Source organism: Dryobates pubescens, chromosome 13 (assembly GCF_014839835.1).
Source record: "Dryobates pubescens isolate bDryPub1 chromosome 13, bDryPub1.pri, whole genome shotgun sequence".
NCBI lineage: Eukaryota > Metazoa > Chordata > Aves > Piciformes > Picidae > Dryobates > Dryobates pubescens.
In genome coordinates this window covers 26,395,835-26,411,482 of record NC_071624.1, presented here as the reverse complement: position 1 = coordinate 26,411,482, position 15,648 = coordinate 26,395,835, and the positions used below count along the sequence as shown (strand labels likewise).

Genomic DNA, 15,648 nt, shown 5'->3' with positions numbered 1-15,648 from the left:
CTTCCAGAGAATCTCAGCAGATTACTGGCATAGCCCGGTGTCATGGGTGCGGGCTCTGTGGAAAGGGTGTGACCAAGACAGGTATGCTGAGCGCAAACACACAGCGCGTTTCTGCTGTGAGCAACACTGCTTTCCTCGGAGGTAGGTGACAGGAGTTTTGTTTCAGTGTGTAACCCGGAGACAAAGGCTTTAATCATGATGCAGTTTCGTAGGCATGATCAGCAACCTGAGAAAAATCTGAAAGCATAACTTTGTTCTTGGACAAGCGCACGTTAGCTCTCTAGCAGGCACTTTATTTCTCTGCTTTCAGCTAGCTTTTGTAGTTTTACTACAGGTACGACAGGCTGGAGCCGCTCTGGTTGGGAAACGCTTTTATCTCTTTGAAGGCTTCTCCTTTTGAAATCAAATTTCTCTTGGCCCTTCTTAGCTCAGAGGTGGAACTTTGTAGGGAATGGGATGAAGCTGTTTGCAGGAGGGAGAACTTTGGAGCAATTTTACTTCCTTTGATGATGCACGGTTGCTCCTGAAGCAACTTTTGTGCAATAGGAAAATCGTCTGGGAGCAAGCAGGAAGCTGGGAGGCCGGTAGCGTATTGCAGCGCGTCCTCAGCTTCCTGACAACATCGCTCCTTCCCTGACAGCAGTCAGAGAGTTGTTTGGCTCAGGAGAGACTTTTAAGATCATCCAGTCCAATCATTACGTAACGTACCAAGGCTGGGGCTAAGCCATGTCCCTGTGGATGGTTCTGAACGCTGGAAGTAGGCAAGATTTTTGTAATGATTTGAGGTGATTGTTAAATTTTATTTTCTTTTATTCTGAAATGTGATTTTATTTTTTTATTTTGCTTTACAAAAGTTATTTTTTTATTTTCTTTTTAGATTTTATTTTATTTTTACAGTTTATTTTATTTTAAAATTTTACCCTTTTATTTTATTTTTTCCATGTTACTTTTTAAATTTTATTTTTTATTTTACTTGTTAAATTTTGGTTTTATTTCACTTTTTAACTTTTACTTTTATTTTACTTTTGAAATTTTATTTTTTTACTTTAAAATTTTTGTTATTTTACTTAATTTTAAAAATTATTTTTATTTTACTTTTACATTTTTTATTTTACTTTTAAAATTTTATTATTTTTAATTTTAATAGTAAAATTTTCTTATTTATTTTTATCTTACTTTTGAAATGTTATTTTTATTTTACTTTTGAAATTTTACTTTTATTTTACTTTTGAAATTTTACTTTTTATTTTACTTTTGAAATTTTGCTTTTTAAATTTTGTGGTTTTTTATTTTGCTTTTTAAATTATATTTTTATTTTACTTTTTCAATGTTGTTATTTTTTATTTTCCTTTGGAAATGTAATTATTTTTATTTTACTTTTAAATTTTTATTGTTTTTATTTTAATTTTTAATTTTTAATTTTACTTTTTAAAATTTAATTTTTATTTTAATTTTTTAATTTTTAATTTTACTTTTTAAAATTTAATTTTTATTTTAAATTTTGTTTCTCTTTTAAAATTTTGTTTTCAATTTTATTTTTAAATGTTATTATTTTTTGTTTACTTCAAATTTTTTAATTTTACTTTTTAAATTTTATTTTTTATTTTACTTTTACATTTTTAAAAAACTTTTTTAGTTTTTATTTTTTACTTTTAAAATTTTATTTGTTTATTTTTACTTTTTACACATTGTATTTTTTATTTTACTTTTTGGAGGTTGTATTTTTTTATTTTACTTTTTCAATGTTATTGTATTTTTAATTTTTTTAACTATTGTATATTATTCTTTTCTTTTGGCTGTTGTATGGCTTCTTAAAACCAAGCCCGAGGATGGTGGGCTTGTGACCCATGGGGAGTTCACTGCTGGATGCAGAACAATATTGCCTTTTTTTTTTCACAGCTAACTCCACAGTTCTGCCAATTGCTGTGTTCTGATCTTTCAGATAATAAAAGACTGATGCAGGAAGGTGAGTCCCCAGTTGCACTGTGCAGGTACCACCCTGCAAGTTGCACCCTGGGAGGTTTAGGTTGGATATTAGAAGAATTATTCTAATAATTAGAATTTATTTCTGATTTCCAGCCTGGGGAGGTGGTGGAGTCGCCATCACTTGACGGGGTGCTTGGTGCCATGGTTTAGTTGATTAGATAGTGTTGGATGATAGGTTGGACATGGTGATCTCGAAGGTCTCTTCCAACCTGGTCTGGTCTATTCTATTCTATTCCTATTCTTGTTCTATTCTTATTCTATTCACATGTAATCATTAACCTTGATTCTCCCTTCCTCAGGCTTTGATCCGTTCCCCTTCAGCCTATCACTACAAGCCCTTGTAAAAAGTCCTTCCTTGGCTTTCTTGTAGGCTGCCTTCAGGAACTGGAATGTCAGATGTCACTACAGAAAAGACATTGAGGTGCTGGAGCATGTCCAGGGAAGGGCAACAAAGTTGGTGCAGGGTCCAGAGAAGTCTTACAAGGAGGGGCTTGAGAGAACTGGGTTTGTTGAGTCAAGAAGAGGAGGTTGAGGGGAGACCTCATGGCCCTCTACAACTCCCTGAAAGGAGAGGTTGGATGAGGTGTGGGTCGGCCTCTTTAGTATCAAGTGATAGAATGAGAGGAAATCATCTGAAATTGTGCCGGGGAGGTTTAGTAGGAAATTTTTCTTTATGGGTAGAGTGGTCAGGCTTTGGAACAGGCTCCCCAGGGAGGTAGTGAAGTCACCATCCCTGGAGGTGTTCAGCAATGTGTGGCCATGGCACTCTGGGATGTGGTTCATTGTGCATGGGGATATTGGGTCGATGGTTGGACTCAATGCTCTTGGAGGTCGTTTGCAACCAAAATAGATCTATGTCTCTGCGGTGGTCGGACAAGATGACCTTTAATGGTCTCTTCCAAGCTACTGCATTCAGTGGCTCTCTGCGAGCCATGGTTTAGCACCATGCTTTGTAGAGTTAGGTCACGGTTGGACTCGAGGATCTTGAAGACCTTTCACAACCTAAAGGATTCTGCCACCAGCCCCTTCCGTTTCAGCACGGGCGGCCTGAGCTAGGCAGAGTACCGCCGCCTACGACAGGGAACGCGCGGCGGCCGTTGGGGCGGGGCCCGCTCAGGGGTGCGCGCATCCGCTGGAGGAGCGCACGGGGGCGCGCACGGGGGGGGGGGTGTGGGGGAGGCGGATCTTGCGTTCGGCTCCGCCCCGCCCGGGGCAGCTGTCAGAGGAGGCGGCGGCGGCGGGTCCCGCAGGCAGCGGCTGGAGCGGGATGCGGCGCTGAACGCTCTTACCGGCGGTCACTCCGCACCCGGTTCTTTGCACACTGCGGTTGCCTCCCCATTAGTACATGATGTGCCTGGAAAGCGACGGTTCCTCCGGCAGTAGCCCGGGTTGTGGCGGGCGGCTCCGTGCCGGTGACGAAGAGGAGGAGGAGGACGGTGAACGGGGTTGCTGCGGACGGGGAACGGAAGGAGAGGTGCAAACCTTGTCGGGCAGAATGAACCCGCCGGCAACCGGCAAACATTCGGAGCGCCCGGGTGCTCGCCCTAAAGCACCGGGTCTCGGCCGCGCCCGGGTGGCAGCCGCCGGTATTCTCAGCGTGGGCAACGTGCTCAACTACCTGGACCGGTACACGGTGGCAGGTGAGGGATTGGGATCAAACCTTTGCCCCGGGCACGGTTCTCCCCGCTGCCTCCCGCCTCCGGGACGGCGGCGGCGGGAGGCAGCGGGAGGAACCGTGCCCGGGTTGGAGTTACAAGCGGTGGAAAAAGGGATGTGGTGTGGTCCATTGTGCAGACCCTCGGGTATTGTTCTGTTTGTCCCATTTTGATTGCAAGTCAGAGATGTCCTTTGTTTGTCACGGCTTTGATGGTGGAGTAAATGTGTGGTGGTGTCTGTTAGAGGGGATTGATGCTGGGGGTTACTCTATGGGGGGTTGTGGGCTGATGGCAGAAGCCTTATTGAGCTGAACAGCCTAGTGTAGGTGACAGGTGTAGGTGCTGCTGTGAACTGGAGTCACCGTCCCTGGAAGTGTTCCAAAAACGTGTGGGCATGGCACTTCAGGACATGGTTTAATGGCCACGGTGGTGTTAGGTTGATGGTTGGACTCGATGATCTTAGAAATCTTTTCCATTTCATAGAATTCTGTGATTCTGTGAATTGAGGGAAACGGAGACACTGCCATCCATCCCTTTGGTAAAAATCACACTGAAGCAAATCACCTTTGCATTGTCTCTGCTGAATCCCTCCAACCTGAAAAGCCAGGTTGTCCTTCCGTCCTTTGCCAAGGAGGGTCCCTTCCCTGCAGAACTCACAAGTAGGTGACAGCAAGCTGCCTGCTAGCTTGTGCGGGCTGGCGGTGGGGCGATGCGCAGAGGAGCAGCCAGGCAGCTGCATTGCACTTTGCCGAGCGTCTGGCTTCTGGAGGTAAAGCTTTTAAAATCATGCACTCCCTGACGGGTGTGTTTTACCAGCTGTACCGGGTGAAAGCCTCTAGCTGCCTCAGTCACTACTACTACGAAGCTCTGCCCCGGAACAAATGTGTTTTTAGGATGTTTACTGTGCAGTCCCTAGAGGGGACTCCTCATTTATTCTTGTCAGGCAATAACAGCAGGCAGGAAGATGATTACTGAACTTTTTTCTAATTAGAAATGAAGCAGGCTTGTTAGTATTCAACTGTCTTATGTAATTAGAATATAATACATATTCGGTGTTTGGCAATACCGATAATTTTATCTTCCGAGCTTATAAAGGGAGGTCTGTGCATGTATAAATCTTGCCCCATGCATATACATGTTTTAATCACTGGAGCTCAATGTGCTGTTAAGCAAATCAGGTATTTGTTTATACTGCATTAAAATAATGTATGTTTGTAGGGCAGTAACAGAGTGCAAGGGACGTAAATCCTGTCACTGCTGTCAGAATAAACCGGGCAGGTTTGCTTTGTTTTGTCTGAGGCAGGGAGATGGGGAGGATTAGAGCTAAAATTTAGCTGATGCTTTGGTGGCTGCTTTATTATTATTATTCTTTTTAGACAGGGTTTACTCCTTCAGGAAATGTAAAGGCCAGTACTGGAAAGTGTTGAGGACTTGGTTGGTAGTCAGTGTGCTGCAGGAAGAAGCTTGGAAGATACGTGGTTGATCTGTTGTTATGGAAGGAAATTGTAGTTTGCTTCCTCACCCTCAAATCGGAATCCCTTTAATAAAAGCACCATTTTCCTTTAATGCATGGAAAGTTTCCTTTGCAGGGAGCTATTACCCCCCACCCCATGCACACATCCAGCCTCCCCCTTCCTCTTTCTCTGTTTAAAATCACTATTTTGTTCCTGCATTTGCTGTAGTACTTTCAGCCAGACCTTTGTCATCTGACTTTTCTGCCTGCAAGAACAGAATGTATGGGGTGCTCTGGCAAAGGAAGCAAGAAGCATCTTTATTTCTGGGGAAGGCTGGGAAGTGCCTGGCCAAAGAGAGGATAAAAATGCCTGCCTCCTGTGATACAGAACTGCCAATCCTGTGATTGCCAGGATTTTTTTAGGATAATCTCTGGTTTTATGGTGCTCGATAACTACCCTGTAGAACTTCTCTGTTAGCATTCAGTTTGCTGTCAGAAGTTTAAGATCTCAGACATCAGACTTTCCTTTGGGGGCAGAAGCGAATTCTGCATGCTGGTTTTGTCCTCTGTCACTTAGTGTTTAGTTTTCAAGCTGATGTTTTGTAAACCACTAATCCATAACAAGGCAGAATTAAAATCCAGTGGAAGAGAAGAGTCATGGCAATCACAATGATGTGTTTTGAGCTCAGAACTGATTTATTATGAAGTCTTGTCTAAAAGCCATCTTATACTTTGTGTCTTAGTGCATACCACATGTTTATGTGACGTGCACTTGCATATGAATCAAGCAAGCACTTTGCATATTCAGCTCATGTCTCAAGACAGGTAATAATTAGTGAACACAACTCTTCAGACCTTCAAAGTGCATTTCAAATAGGAATTGTTGCAGCAACGTAATAAGGGAGTTTTACACTAGCCACATTATGACAGGGGAAGTAGCATCAGAAGTTATGATTTACCTAAGGCCAGTGAACTGTTGTGAGAACTGGAATTAATTCCTGGTTCCAGCTGTGTTTGAAACAAGTGTTAGGAGAGCAGCAATGCCGATGGAAACTGGTTCCTGAGGATTTTTGTCTTTAGGGTGATCCCTCCTGTGGGCTCTCTGACGTCAAATGAGACTTGACCTTTGTCATTAACCTCTCTCTTTTTGTCTTATAAGAGCCTAGCCAACCATTTATTTATTTATTTATTCTCCTAATGAAAGTGTTGGGAGCTTTGGGACTTCTTCCTGCTGTCAAATCTAGCCAAAAGCAGGTCAGTGAACTCGAGAGCGATTAGCAGGCAGCTGACAGAGGGACACAAGCAAACAGAGAATCCTGTTTGTATGGGCATGATACTACTAGTACATCTCCTAGCTGGCTTGAAAGCTTGCTTGCAATCCTTTTGGTCTTGCTGGTCACAAATGGAAGTATATAAAAAAAGCAAGCATATATTTAGTGTGTGTGTGCGCATATATAATAAGTATATATTTAGCTTCTAGGGAAAAAAAATGTAATTCCCTGGGTATCTTCCACTGCTTTCCAACTTAATCACACAGAAGCTAGGTAATATGCATCCAGCCAATGCAAGGGGATCTTATGTAATAGAAAGGACCAGGCTGGCCTCTCCTACAGCACATCTTCAGTCTGGAGAAAAGAAGGCTCTGAGGTGACCTTTATTGTGGCTTTCCAGTATCTGAAGGGGGTCTACAAGAAGGCTGGGGAGGGACTTCTCAGGATCTCAGGTAGTGATAGGACTAGGGGGAATGGAATGGAGCTGGAGGTGGGGAGATTCAGGCTGGATGTGAGGAGGAAGTTCTTCACTGTGAGGGTGGTGAAGCCCTGGAATGGGTTGTCCAGGGAGGTGGTTGAGGCCCCATCTCTGGAGGTGTTTAAGCCCAGGCTGGATGAGGCTCTGGCCAGCCTGATCTAGTGTGAGGCGTCCCTGCCTATGGCAGGGGGTTTGGAACTAGATGATCCTTGTGGTCCCTTCCAACCCTGATTGATTCTATGATCTTGCTCGTAGAAGTAAATTCTTATGCATTGCTAAAAAGTAAACAGCAAATGTGGTGTTTCTTGGTGTTTACACTCAGGATACAAAAGCTGTGCTTAATGTGTTGTCCTAGGGTAATTTTCAGGTGCAACAAACAAGGAAGTAGCTGCCTGTTTGCTTAGTTTTGGTTTAATGACTTACCAGCATGGACTGAATGAATTTAGGATGGGATGTGCCTTTTGGTAGCTGGGACATTCCAGGACACAAGTTGAGTGTAGTTTTGGAGATACAGGACTTGCACAGCTTCACACCTGACACGAAGTTGAAGCTGTTTTGGGAAGACACAATGGGACTGGGCCTCCACTAGGGACTGCTCTGCTTCATACAGTTTAAGAATAGTGTTGGTTTTTCCCCCCCCAACACTTTAAAAATGAAAAGCCTGCACAGTAGTAGTGGACGTGTCAATAAAGTCATTAAGTTTACCCAGAGCAGGAAATTTCCAGTGTGTATGGGGAAAGTTAAATATCCTTTTGTTTGGGAGAAGCTGTCCCAGCCAAAAATAGTGGGAGTGCCTCTCCTGTGGCTCTGCTAAAGAAAAGCTTGAAAACTCTGTGCTGGATGTTACTGACTTGAAGGAAAATGATCCTCTGCAATTTTCTTAATAGGTCTTTGATCATACTGAAAACAGTTGCCTGTGGAAAAAGCATTCTTTCAAGAGCTGTGTGTTTTGCTGCTGTTAGGAAAGCAAGGAGCTGGGAAAAGGGAAAACAAGCAGTAGCGCAACCATTGCAGATTACCTGTGAAACGACAGCCTTTCAGCCATCTGGTGATACTGGGACTTACCTGCTTCCTTTAATGAAGTTTTGGGAAAAGTCTTCTTGCCTTCAGAAGCTTGGAATGTGGTTTCACAATTATGCCATGGATGACCTTCTACTATGCCTGGCTGTTGACGATGAAAATAGTCTTGCTTCATTAGAGTGTCACCTCTACCCTCTAATTCAAACACTGCTTCCTGGCGTTTCTGTAGCGCCTTTAACTTAAAGGTAATGATTTAATTAAGATGGAGAGCTACCCAGCAAAGTAAATGAGTCTTACTGTCCCACTCCAGGAGGGGAAACAGAGCTGTAGAGTGTTGGCAATGTGCCAGCGGTAACGTAGTTACTGGCAGTCTTGGCTGTTGTTAGCTCATCCTTGAGGTTCTCCATCCCTGTGACGCAGTATGCCAAAGGCTTTGGTCTGCTGTTTTTGTCCTGTAACTTGCTAATGACTACATTTGTGTTAATTAGCTTCTCATTACAACACATAGTTGCAAATCAAATCTCATTCTTTGAAGATACGCACATGCAAATGGTTATGGAAAGCTGAAAGTCAAGTTTAAAACTTCATAGTGCAAGCTGCATCTGAAGGGTTAGGAAAGGTTCAACACTAACTCTCAAGTGCAAAGACACTCAAGAGGTTAAGAGCCCAAACTGCTTATTTTCACTTGTGAGCTCACATTTGGGATAGTAATGCTTCCTGGTGAATGATCTTCACGCTGTCTGAGGTCCCATGTGTGCAACGGGGTAAAGGGAGGCCCTGCTCCCCATTGTAACAAGGCTATGCTCAGTAGTTACAAAGAGGAAACCATTAAGTGGCAGTGCAAGCTCTTCATATCTTTTGTCCCTTGTTGGGCTAATCCCAACCTAGGGCTCAGCTGTGGAAGGAGAGTAATGTTAGGAAAATAATAGGCAATCATATTGGCAGAACCTACTTGAGCCAGCAGTGCCACCAGCTCACGCTTGTGAGGGGTGCCAAGAGGATGACAGTGTTTTGCTTGGACAATAGGTGCCTGTTGCTGGCACACAATGCAAGAAGCACTTCACTGTGAGCAGAAGCTAGAAGCACTGAACCTCATTCACTTCCAAAGCAGGTGTTAGAAAGCATTCTGCAGCATGGGGGTGGGGGCTGTGTAGTAGCACCTAGCTCTCCAACGTGGTGTTTTCCTTGAGTGATGGCTTTATTGCATAGTCAGCTGCTTCCTGGTTGCTGCTTCTTAGGCCAGTTGGTGGGATTTGTTCCAGAGTATTTTACATTTCAAGTGAGGACTTATTATGTTTAATCATAGCATTTTTCTTCCTTGTGATGTAGGTTTGCCAGATAGTTACTATCTTTGTTATTATGTGCAGATTTTCCTGTTTGACTCCGAGATCCTCTTTCATGCATGTTGATTAATTTTATCCCCAAAGCATCCAAGTCATCCCAGTCAGTGAATGTGGCCTTTATTACGTGGAGTTAAGATCCTCATAAATATTGAGTGTGTTCTTAGAGAATAATATGATGATCTTACTAGTCCCTTGATCTCTCAGACTGTCAATATCAGACGCTTCTCTGGTCAGAAGTGTGGGAATTCTGTAGTAATTCCTTTAGGACTTTCCTAATACCATAGCAAGCTGTAATAGGGCCAGATTCCATCAGTCAGCTTGGGTTGAGTTGTTCCCATTTATCATTCTTTATTCCCTCTGGTACGCTGTACATCAGAAGCAAACAAGCTGCTGATTAGGTCATGTGGTAGGCTGCTAAGTTCAGCAGCTGCTGCTAAGAGCTGGTGACTTTTCCCCCAAATATGGAATCCCATAGCTCTTGTTTGGGCTTCCAGGTGCTGAAGATCTTGTGGCTGAAAGATGTTCTCATGTGTCACCTGAATCAAACAAAGCTTTTAAAGCTTTGAGGCTCCTGACCATTAAGAAAGCTTCATGGTATCTATTCAGGAGATTCAATGGGAAAGCATAGTTTTGTTTTATAGATAGAAATGAAGACATTCAGAGATGAGAACTCTTGCTGAGTAGCTTGTTTGCACCATCATTGCTTTATGCCTATTCTAGACCAGGACATCATTGTGCAGCTTCTTCTGCTGCACCAGGTGGTGCTTACAGCCCTTGTTTATCAAGACTTATCAGAGATCTATCTGCTGTGGGTGGGAGAGTCTGAAGGAAATAAGAGAAAGTGTTGGTTACTGTAAGGAGCCCTAGGAGCTCAGCACTTAGGACTTGTTTGGGGGCAGCCTAGCCAAAGAGCAGGGAGGGATTCGAGGGAAGGCAATGGTAGCTTGCAGCAAACGTTTGCAGACAACATCTACCAAACCTGATGAGCATTCCAGAAGAAAGCATGAAGTTGTCTTTTGGAAATGGATGATGGAGGATGATGTCCATCTGCTGGTAGAGAGCTTTCTGGAAACTGTCACTAGGAATGTAGGGTGATGAGTGTTCTAGAAAAAATGATGTGTGTTCAAAAGGAGTTCTACAAAGGGCCTGTGAAATGCTTATGGAGCCGTGGAACTCAACGGGAGTTGAGCAAAATGGGCTTAGGCTCAGAGGCCAGAGAGGTATAAGTGAGGTGAACAACTCCTGGTGGCTTCCAGAGAAGTTTGGTTACAGAATTTGGCACGGCCCTTTCTTGAAAACTGCTTTTTTGATTCACCAGCCTGAAAGCCAAGAAGCAAATGTGAAACATGCACAGGCAGAAACCCAAACCAAAACCAAACTGGAAGCTAAAAAAAGCTCAGCCAAAAAAAAAAAACACCCAAGCACAAGCCCACAGTTCTGAGATCCTAACTACTAGAACCTCCTTTTGAGTTTGGCACTATTAAAATAGTCACCACTCTATTCATAGCCTGGATGAGTGCTTTAGTTAGAACTGACATGCACAATGAGCATCTCATACACATTGCTCCCCCCTTTTTATTTGGACACATCTGTTTTCATTGTTGTTTTGTGGGTGTTTCTGCCTTATGTAACCCAGCTATTTCTGTAGGGTTGCAGGGAAAGGAAGTGAAAGGGAGGGAACACTCATTTCCATCCTTCTGGTTCTACAACAGTTTAAGTAATCAGGAAGGAGAGAATGTGAGGGATCCTGCGTGGCTGAGAGGATGCAGAACCCTCCGCTTTTGAGGTCATTTCTGTGGACACGTTGCCAGTTTCTTTTGGAAGGGTCTTGTAGATCCAGGACTCTCTGGTGGTCTCTTTTCAGTCTTAATGTTGCTGTGTGCTTCATGCTGGCCTCCACACAAGACATGGCTGGCAATTACTGCGTTATCTCTCAAAATATAAACTGCCAGAGTAAGCCAGAGAGGTTCTTCTGCCAGGCTGATCCTTCTAGACAGCAATGGGAGCAACGTAGCTGCTCCCACCTATTCTATACTTCTGGTTTTGAGGGGGATAAATACCAATCATCCTTCACCAGAACTGTTGATCTTCTACCACAGCTGAAATCATAGAGCAATTCTAGCTGAAATTAAAAAAGAGAAATCCAGAACAAAAATTCACCTTTATACTTTGCCAGACCTAAATTCAGGCTTTATCAACATGAACACACCAAGGTTGTGTTGCTGGTGAACAACATTGCCTCCCACAAGCTTTTAAGGAACTTTTCCCTCTCTTTCTCTTGGTGGCCAGCAGCTGCAGTGGCTGAGCAGAACAGCAAGAGGGAAAAGATTTGGGTGTATCTGGAGAATAGCTGCAGTAGCAGCTTGGAGCTTGGCTGGCAGAATGAGAGAACCTCATGCTGGAATGAAAATCCTTTCAGACCTTGGCATGTGATGATGGTTTTGTGGGTTGTTGTTTTTTTTGTGTTGGTTTTTGTTTTGTGCTTTATTTATTTATTTATTTTAAGGCTGCATTGAACCAAAAGTGCAGTAATCCATTCTGCTCCTTGTTCAGGCTGCTGCCAATAATTATGTAAATTACAGAACACAGCTAATTGTTTGTTTCATAACTTCCCATTCTCTTCAGTTGTGCTCGAAACATGTCATTATTGCCTCAGAACGTGAGCCCTGTGTTCTTGGCAACACAGAAGACAACAGGAGTGGGTGAACTGACAGAGCTGACAGGACTCCTATCTGTGTGGAGCCTGCAGGGCTTGAATTAAGCCTAGCCCAAGGTTAACTTTGGTTCCATATGGCTGTCCTGTGATCTGCACTCTGCATATTCTCATTGCAGAGAAGTGATCCTTTGGGAGAGCACACCAACAGAGCAGTACAAATCTGATAGGGCTGGGGGGTTGGAGGGGTGGGTCTTGCCTTGTTTTTGGTGTGCAATTTTCCTATCTCACTGTCTGTCACCTCTCTGTTTCATGATTTGTGCCTGGGTGGTAGCAATGACCTTGGACATCTTGCATTTCTGCTGGCATATATAGCTGCTTTAGCACATTCTTCTACCAGGTGTGCAGTGTGGGAGGTGCAGCTTTTCATTTGAATATGTGAGACTGTGACAGGATTGTTTTTTTCCTATAAGGTGGAATGATAGAATGCATTGGGTTGGAAAGGACCTCTAAAGGTCATCTAATCTATTTCCCCTGCAGGAAGCAGGGACATACCTGTGGCCCTGGGCAGCCTGATCTAGTTGGAGGTGTCCCTGCTTACTGCAGGTCGGTTGGACAAGATGACCTTTGAGGCTCTCTTCCAACACCATGCAACCTGTGAATCACCAACAGGTTGCTCAGAGCTGCATCAAGCCTTGCCTTGAAATATCTCCACGGATGGGGGACTCCACCACCTCCCTGGGCAGCCTGTTCCACCGCTCTCATAGTAGAGAATGTCCTGCTAGGGTCCAAGGAATGTTCAAGACACTGGATTCTCATTTAAACTTGGCCTTTAGCGTTGAGCACTTTCCCCAACAGGCTTGTACATGTAACCTTTCTCCCAGCTAGACCCACTGTGGCTTGGCTGTCCCAAGCAGCACAAGTTCAAGTGCATGATGTGACCTCAGCTGGCCAAGTTACATTGCTGCCCAGGCTTTAGTGACTGAGCAGGTTGGTGTGGGAAATGTTTGTTGGTTATGGGACACACTCCGGGCTGCTTAGGCACAAGGACTCATTTTGTACAGTTCTGGACATCCTCTGAGTGCTAAATAATAATTAATATGGAATTGCAACACTATTAATAAATGCTGACTGAGGTAGGAAACAAACTATGCAACGAGGGAACCTGATTTCTAAAGCAGCAGTGTGGTTCATAAAGAGTGGTCATGGCATGTGTGTATGTGTGTGTGTTAAGCTATTAGAACTGAAATCCTGCTGCTGCTCTACTAATGTTAAGGCATTTATAATAGTCTTGTTATTTCCAGCTAGCAGCCAGAGATGCTGACTAACTTTCAGGATAGCAATCTTTTATATATTCAGGAAACAAAATACCCAAGGGCCAGCAGTGACTGACAGCTACAGAGCTGTGATTAAAACTGACAGCTCCTGATCAGCTCTGTCTCTGTTGTGTTAGTTCCTCCTCTGACAGGGAAGAGAAAGGGGAAAGACAAAAAATGATGTGTTAGGAAAGGAGGCTTTTTATTTACTTGGCAGTTGTGGAGGAATTTGTAACTCTGAAGTACCAAACAAGGTACCTGAGTAATAGGGCTTGGGAGGGCAAACATTGATTTCTCCATCATGACTCTCCTGTAACAAGATATGGGAAATACTGAGGTGGTGGTTTTTAGTCATTGATTTTTTTTTTGACTGCAACATCAATGGGCTGAAATTCCTGAGCTTCTGTTGATCAGTTAAGCTGTGATGTTTGGGGCACTAAAAAGTGTGTGTGTGTGTTTTATTCCTGACTAATTTTAAGACAAGGGAGATGATGATGATGATTGTTATTATTATTTTCTCTCTCTAAAGAAGAGGAATCCAGTGGAGTCACTATCACTGGAGGTGTTCGGGAGGAGACTTGATGGGGTGCTTGGTTGCATGGTTTAGTTGATTAGGTGGTGTTGGATGATGGGTTGGACACGATGATCTTGAAGGTCTCTTCCAACCTGGTTATTCTATTCTATTCGATTCTATTCGATTCGATTCGATTCTGTTCTATTCTATTCTATTCTATTCTATTCTATTCTATTCTATTCTTATTCTTATTCTATTCTATTCTAATTCTATTCTATTCTAATTCTATTCTATTCTATTCTAATTCTATTCTATTTTATTCTATTCTAATTCTATTCTATTTTATTCTATTTTATTCTATTTTATTCTATTTTATTCTATTTTATTCTATTTTATTCTATTTTATTCTATCTTATTCTATTCTTATTCTATTCTATTCTATTCTATTCTATTCTATTCTATTCTATTCTATTCTATTCGTCCTGCATAAGCAATTACACAATCCCTAATGAAAAACCCTGAGTCACTGGACAGAAGGTGAGGTGGTTGGGTGCTAGTTCTGCCCAAAGCTTAGCCCCTCACCCACTAGAACTTCAAACACAGAGGATGTATCTTCTGCCCTTTCCTTGCCTCTTCTCCTCAGCAGCATTTATTAGTTGTTGAGGGAATAAGCACAGTTTATTTCATTTACCTCTCTGTTAATTTAATCTGCTTTTTATAGGATGCAGGTGCTGGATGCTCACGAGCACTTTGCAGCTCTTCCCTAGCCGCTGCGTGCTTGCTGGCTCAAGTGGTGCACTGTGAACTGTGCAGAAGTGCTGAAAAGGCAATAAAATTAATGAGTTTCCTCTGCTTGCCTATTTCATTACAGCAGGGCCTTGGTAGAACTGCTAAAATTGAGGGTCACTTGCTGTTTCCTTTGTAAAACATGTATTTTTTAGGTGGTGGCAATTTGTACCGCTTACATGTTGGCAAATTCCAGCTTGGCATAAATGGATATTGCTTCCAATTCTGTTCTAAGCTTGGATCTTTGACCAGTTATGTGTGACCAGGTTTGGAAGCTAGTGCAGCATTTCATTTGTGCTTTAACACCCATGAAATTGGGTAGGACTTTCACTACTGAAATGAGTTTTGGGTCATGCCCTGCAGTCGAGAGGGTTGTAGGCACTGGAGTAGTGACCCAGGATGTCCCAGAAGATACAGATGTGATGCAGGGAGAACTGCTGCACTGCTTGGAGCTTATTTCTAGTGAGAACATGTTTGAGTGGCTGCTCAGTGCCCTTTCCAGAGATTCTTTGCCTCTCATGTCATGCTTCAGTAAAGTTCTTCGCAGCTAAACCATTTTTCCAAGTAGGGTTAAAATTACCTCTGTGCTTAAAGGTGTGCTAAGGTGCATCTGATATTAAGGCACAGTTTTGGCAGCTGCTCAAGGTGCTGTGGGTGTACTTTAGGTTCTTCCAAAGCTACCAAAATTAACAGGTTTTGGGGTTGTGGATCAAGAAGGATTGCATCAGTAACTGAAGGAGAGAGGTAAATCACTTTTACTTCACATTTCATTGTTCTTGTTAAACTTCCTTTCCCTCATCTGGAAGTGTCTCAAAATTAGCAATGCTTCTGTAGTCCTCTTATGTTCAGAAATATAGAATGGTATAAATGTCAAACTCTACATCATTGCAAGCTTACATTTGCCTCACAAGTGTCCATTTAAATCACTTGCATTGCTGAGAGCCACTTAACAAGAATAAATTAGCAGTGGAGATGAAGTTAGAATAAAAACACAAGCGATGTGAGTGGCTGGCTGGAGGTTTCTGGCTGTAAGCACATGCAGTATAACTTGAATCAGGTTTTAACATCTTGATTTAAACATTTAGTCAAGCTCTATTATGCCATCCCCTTACACGTTTTCAGTGGGAATAGGAGCAATGTTCATCACCATTTAGGAATTACTGGGCTTTGTAA

General features: G+C 42.9%; 1 protein-coding gene across 4 annotated transcripts in view; it reads left to right on the top strand.

Moving 5' to 3' along the window:
• The first annotated feature begins 3,203 nt into the window (after positions 1 to 3,203).
• The window catches only part of SPNS2 (SPNS lysolipid transporter 2, sphingosine-1-phosphate), a 163,383-nt gene continuing 150,938 nt past the window's right edge, over positions 3,204 to 15,648 (top strand). For all 4 annotated transcript variants that reach the window (XM_054166681.1, XM_054166683.1, XM_054166680.1 and 1 more), the window contains exon 1: positions 3,204 to 3,626. In XM_054166681.1, the coding sequence (XP_054022656.1) occupies positions 3,332 to 3,626 (295 nt within the window). In that variant the 5' untranslated portion in view covers positions 3,204 to 3,331. The remainder of the gene's footprint in view (positions 3,627 to 15,648) is intronic.